Below are 5,206 nucleotides of genomic sequence, written 5' to 3' on the forward strand. Positions count from 1 at the left end.
AGTCCAGAATTAGAAGACGACAGAGAGATTGAAGAAGAGCCTTTATCTGAAGATCTGGAATGAGAACTGACTTGTGAAACCTCAGCGTGAAGGGACATATCACTGACCTTCATAACCACTCCACAACCATGAATATTTGACAAATTTTTACTGTGACTATTTATTAAGCATGGATAAAGGAGACAGCCCTAAAGGAACTTACTAAGCCAGCCCTTTGGGATTCAGTACCAACAGGCAAATTGCTTGTTTTCTTCTTCTACTTTTTTTTTTTTTTAAGAAAAAAAATACAAAACTGACTTTCTTGAAAAAAAAAATGAACTGTTCTTTCTATAATGGCTTTGCCCATTTAAAAAATGTGGCTCTTAAGGGTTCATGAAATGACTGAATATGAGGATACATGTCCTGTAGAAAGCAAATGCGCCTCATATACTGCCAAAAATAGTGTTAGTTTCATTAATGTGAATTTTCCAGCATTCAGTAGTTGTAATGATAGAAACAATTGCTGGTCAAGTTCAACTTGTTGCTATTGTTTTTAATTTGCACAGGAGTAGTATCAGAAATTAGTGTCACTGCTTGTATCTAGCTGAATTTTAAACAACAGAACATTAGTTTTTTATGTTGGTGCCACCAACTGTAAATGACATAAGTTAGTTATTACAAAACACAGTAATTAGACTGTTGCAACCATCTAAAACCTTAGGCTTCCAGTCTGTGCTGTTAGTGTTAAGATGTAAAGTGCAATCCTAAGCTAACATTATCTGTGCAAGCACCATAGAAACATTTGCATATCTGCATAGATCTTACAACTGTACTCTTTACCTCCTTGTGATAAAGCTTTGTCTACCTGCAAACACAGTCAAAGGCTACAGCTGCAAACCAAAGCCAACTCTAACCATGGCCAAGAGCTCAAGGACAGAAGCAGCCACATGCTTTGGTCAGCCTTCTGTAACTTCAATTAGTACAAAGGAACCTTTTCCATGAACTACCTGCTGTTTTCTGATGACCTCTGGGATCTTTTCATTTAGCCCTAAACAAAGAAACAAAATATGACAAAAACCACAACTAAAAAAGTTAATTCAGTCACAGAGTAATCTTCTGAGGCCAAAAGTCCATCTAAATGCAATGAAGATTTGCTTTCATTAAAGACAGAGGTGAGGACAAAATCTGCAGTGGAAGTTATGATATGCTAGAAAGCAACAAATGTGGATCACTGACCAAAACGATTATGTACTTGATGCAAATGCAGATTGCATATTGTTATATATATAGTACTTTGTGTTTTTGTTTTCCCTCATTCAGTCAGTTATTTTCAGTGGTGAATACATGTTGTTAGAAGATGTCTTGTACGGTCTTAATCTTTGTTGTGTACTATTTTTTTATAGTCTTAAGTTATAATGAAAAAACAAAAAGTAGGAACCAAACATAAAAGGTCTAGTAAAGCCAAAAATTAATTTCATATTGATTTTAAAGTGATCTAGCTGAGTTTTTACACTGAAAGCAAAGATTATAGCAATTGTAGTCCATGGTATTTATTTTCAGTCAAACCAAAGTTACATATAATTCTGCCTCTGCTTATACGGGATATTAACACTAACAATACACTCCCTTCAAAGACTTGCACAGGCCAAACTGTTGGAATGCTGGTTTTCTTGACAACTCCAAACCCCAAAACTATGATACTGAATAATGGTGTAGTTGAAAATAGCATAGTCAGATGTTTGCTTAAAACCTAGAAACTTAACGTGTTGCTTTTCATGTGCTGTGCCAAGTCTTGATAATACTTTTTCCCCCAACCAAGGGACCTCATAACCTGATTATGGTTATTGCTTTACAAACAGTTTTGACAGAAGGTGGCTGCTAGAGCTTAACATATGTACCAGTTCCATGTGATGGAACCGGTTCTTGCAAACTAAGCTCATCATTGATTCTTTGCTGAAGTCAGCAAATAGAGTTAGAGAGATACCCAGTCATCTATCACACCAAATAAAAGGACATAACGGCTTTCAAAAGGGTTTTCCCACTTACCCAAAAGGCTTTCTGAAAGCTTCTACCTCTGCAAAAAAAAAAAAAAAGAAAAAAAAAAAGAAAAAAATTAGAACAATTATGGCAGATTGCATGAAACGTGAGAACGTCACAGTAACTGCTACTTTTCATTATGTTTGTCTTTGGGTCATGATCAATGAACCGGAAGTTTACAATATGGTATTAAAAGAAAGATGGGTATGGTGAAAGATGGTTTTCAGTCATCTAGGATCCTACTGTAAGGATTATCTGAAAGGAAAAATGGGTCTTTTCAGGTACATGTTCAAAAGGCTTTGATGGACTGGAAGTAAGTGCGAGAGTTGTACCATCAGGAGGGTGGCCTAAGACTACAATGCTAAAGTATGCATACCTCAGTTAGAAAACTTTTGAAAGGAAGTCTCAGCCACAGAATGCATATACCTGTAGAGTTTTGCATGGGTTTTATATGAATACAATTTTAAAAAATAGCTGCTTGCACATTATACCAGAAAAACCTCCAAAACTGCAATTGCTTTGAAAATAGATTTTAGGTTTTTTGGAGTTTTCTGAAATGCTTGGTCTGTATTTTGATAATTGTGCATATTATGTAAAAATGTTGGTGGACCCATAAATGACCAGACTTTTCTAAGAAAAATGTTGCTTTAATGCATTTCATGAATTTTTACTCTTGTATCATTGCTTGCTAGTAATAGCAAATCTGCTTTTCTGCATCTGCTTTGCGTAGCTATTGTAAGGCTTTGAACTAATGTATGTATTTATTGCTTGAACTTCTGTGCATACCTTATAAAGCATAATGTCTGACAATTTAAATGGCTCATGTATTCTTGCTTCTATCATAAGCTGATTATGGGGACTATGATCTTTTGTATACAGCAAATTTTAAACTGTAGCACAAACATCTGTTTATGTATTGGTGGAATATACCTGTTTTATTTATCTTTTTTGAGGTAAACTAATTTTTGATACTTTTCATTACTGTGTACTATGTTCATACTTTGAATTCTCTGACGTTAGAAGTCATGGTTGAGAATTGTAACAGCTGTTATTCGTTCTGTATTCATGGCTTTCACTGCTGAATAAAATAAAGGACCAAACCTAGGATTTGAAAGAAAACTGTCTACCTCTAACACCAGGGAGTTATCAGATTTTATTTTACATAGTTTTAGTCTACAAAGACACAATTGCTTAAACCTAGTGGGCTTAAGGCTTATATTCCATGTGGTTGGATTCGTGGCACAGTTGTACTATTTGAAAATCAATTAAAATTTTATGTGAATGTTACAAGTATTTGGTAGAATTACCACTAACTGGGTTTTCTTTAGATAACTCAGATATGGAGAAAATGTCATCAGCATTCTGTGTCTACAGCTGCTTAACTTCATAAGAATGCATTTCTTTGTGATTAGGGAATCGAAGAATAGTCAGCTAGGAATAGAGCTACAGAAGTACACTTAAATAAACCATCCTGGACTTTAATGTCCCTGGGCAGATTCAGTCGCAAAATCCAATACATTTTGTAAAGTTTTCAAGTTGGACATTTACATTTTTGAGAATTTTGAGACTTCATCTTACACATGCCAGTATTAACACACATTTGGACAATAGCTTTATTAAGTCTATAAAGCTATTGAAAGGAACATGGCTTACCCTTGTTATTTCACTAGTTCAGGTTGCAATGAAAGGTTTTTTTTTGTCCATGAACACTTGGCATATCTTAGCAAAAAAGAAGGATGTACATTTTACTATAGAATTAATGTATGAACAGTGTGTCACTGCTGTTGGATGTAAAAATGTATATGAAACCATTTCATTCACTTGATTACATTTCTGAAGTATAAATAAAAAAATCTAATTCTTTTTGACCCATTTATAACCACTAGGATTTTATTCTTTCGGAGAGACCATTCTTCCATGCCAGAGCCAAGTCATAAATTTGTGTACACATGTCCCACAATTTGTTTAAAATTATTTTCTTAGGGATTGGGGATTCATAAACCAGACCATACTCAAATGTAGTCAATAAAGATGGAGGCTGCTTGTCAAATGCATTCCATTAAAAACTGTCTTCAGGTTCCAAATTGCTTCCCCACACACTCATCTCATGTTTTCGTGTTTTTATTCTGATACAATTTGACATTATAAATTCTGACCATTAAAAAATGCCAGGGGAAAACATGATTACTCTTTTTAACTTTATGACATTTTTGCTTTATCATCTTTTTTTGTTTTGCCTCTAAATGTCAGTCACACCCACAGCATCCAGCCATGGATTAGAGGAATGTGTTGGAGATAGGTAAGTAGCTTCCAAGGAAATGCTTTTTAGGATATTAGGGATCTGTTCCAGACCCACAATTTGATGTAAAAAAACAGGCAAGATAGGGCCCCGCGTTAGAAAATTTCGCTTACTTTAACCTAACTTCTAAATCTCCTCATAATCAAAAGTAAAAGGATAATCAATCTGTTGAGAATTTTTTTTATGCATAACAATATTTTCTGTCATCCTAGTGAAAGGGTACCTTGACTAAAGGACTTTCCACAGGATTAAAAAATGGTTTGAAAAAGAAGTATAGACGTGAGATTAATGTCCTTGAACATTACATTTTTTTTCTCTATCAATTGTTGAAAGTAAATGATTACCAATGTATCCTGTCCAGTGTATTTTGTTAACTTACTAAAGGCTATATAACAGATGTGAATCCAGTCTGAGCATTTTCTATACTTTAATATAAGGAGAACAATTTACAGATTAGGAATAACAAGAAATGAGTAAAACTGATTTGTCAGATGTTTTGTACTTAAACCTAAATTCAAACTCTTGTGATCCTGTAGTGTAAAACACTTGTTACCCAGATATTTTCTGTTGTTGAATCAATGGAGGATTCAGGTGCTTTGTAAAAACTTGGTCATTAATTCCTTCTGAATTTTAAAATAAAACACAAAAAAGATGTCATCTTAAAATCTAACTAAGCAGAGAAGAAATACAGATGGCAAGTCACACTTTAAGCACACTTTAAGTATTTTCTTGAACAAGTAATGAAAGCTAAGCATCCAACTCCCTACTGTTTCAAATATTTTATAAAAGGATATTAAGACAAATCCTAATGTTCAAATGCTGGTGAAGGAAAAGAACATAAACTCTATCTTTTCTTTCTCCTTTTCTTTGTTTTTGTTTGTTTTTTAAACT

General features: G+C 34.0%; 1 protein-coding gene across 1 annotated transcript in view; it reads left to right on the forward strand.

Moving 5' to 3' along the window:
* Positions 1-3,884, forward strand: part of FOXP2 (forkhead box P2) — a 633,254-nt gene extending 629,370 nt beyond the window's left edge. Inside the window, exon 21 of the mRNA XM_017864605.1 lies at positions 1-3,884. This exon is cut by the window's left edge and continues 82 nt beyond it. Coding sequence (XP_017720094.1) covers positions 1-63 — 63 coding nt within the window. The 3' untranslated portion in view covers positions 64-3,884.
* The last annotated feature ends 1,322 nt before the right edge of the window (positions 3,885-5,206 follow it).

The sequence above is a fragment of the Rhinopithecus bieti genome, unplaced genomic scaffold (genome assembly GCF_001698545.2).
Source record: "Rhinopithecus bieti isolate Rb0 unplaced genomic scaffold, ASM169854v2 scaffold_75173, whole genome shotgun sequence".
Taxonomy (NCBI): Eukaryota; Metazoa; Chordata; class Mammalia; order Primates; family Cercopithecidae; genus Rhinopithecus; species Rhinopithecus bieti.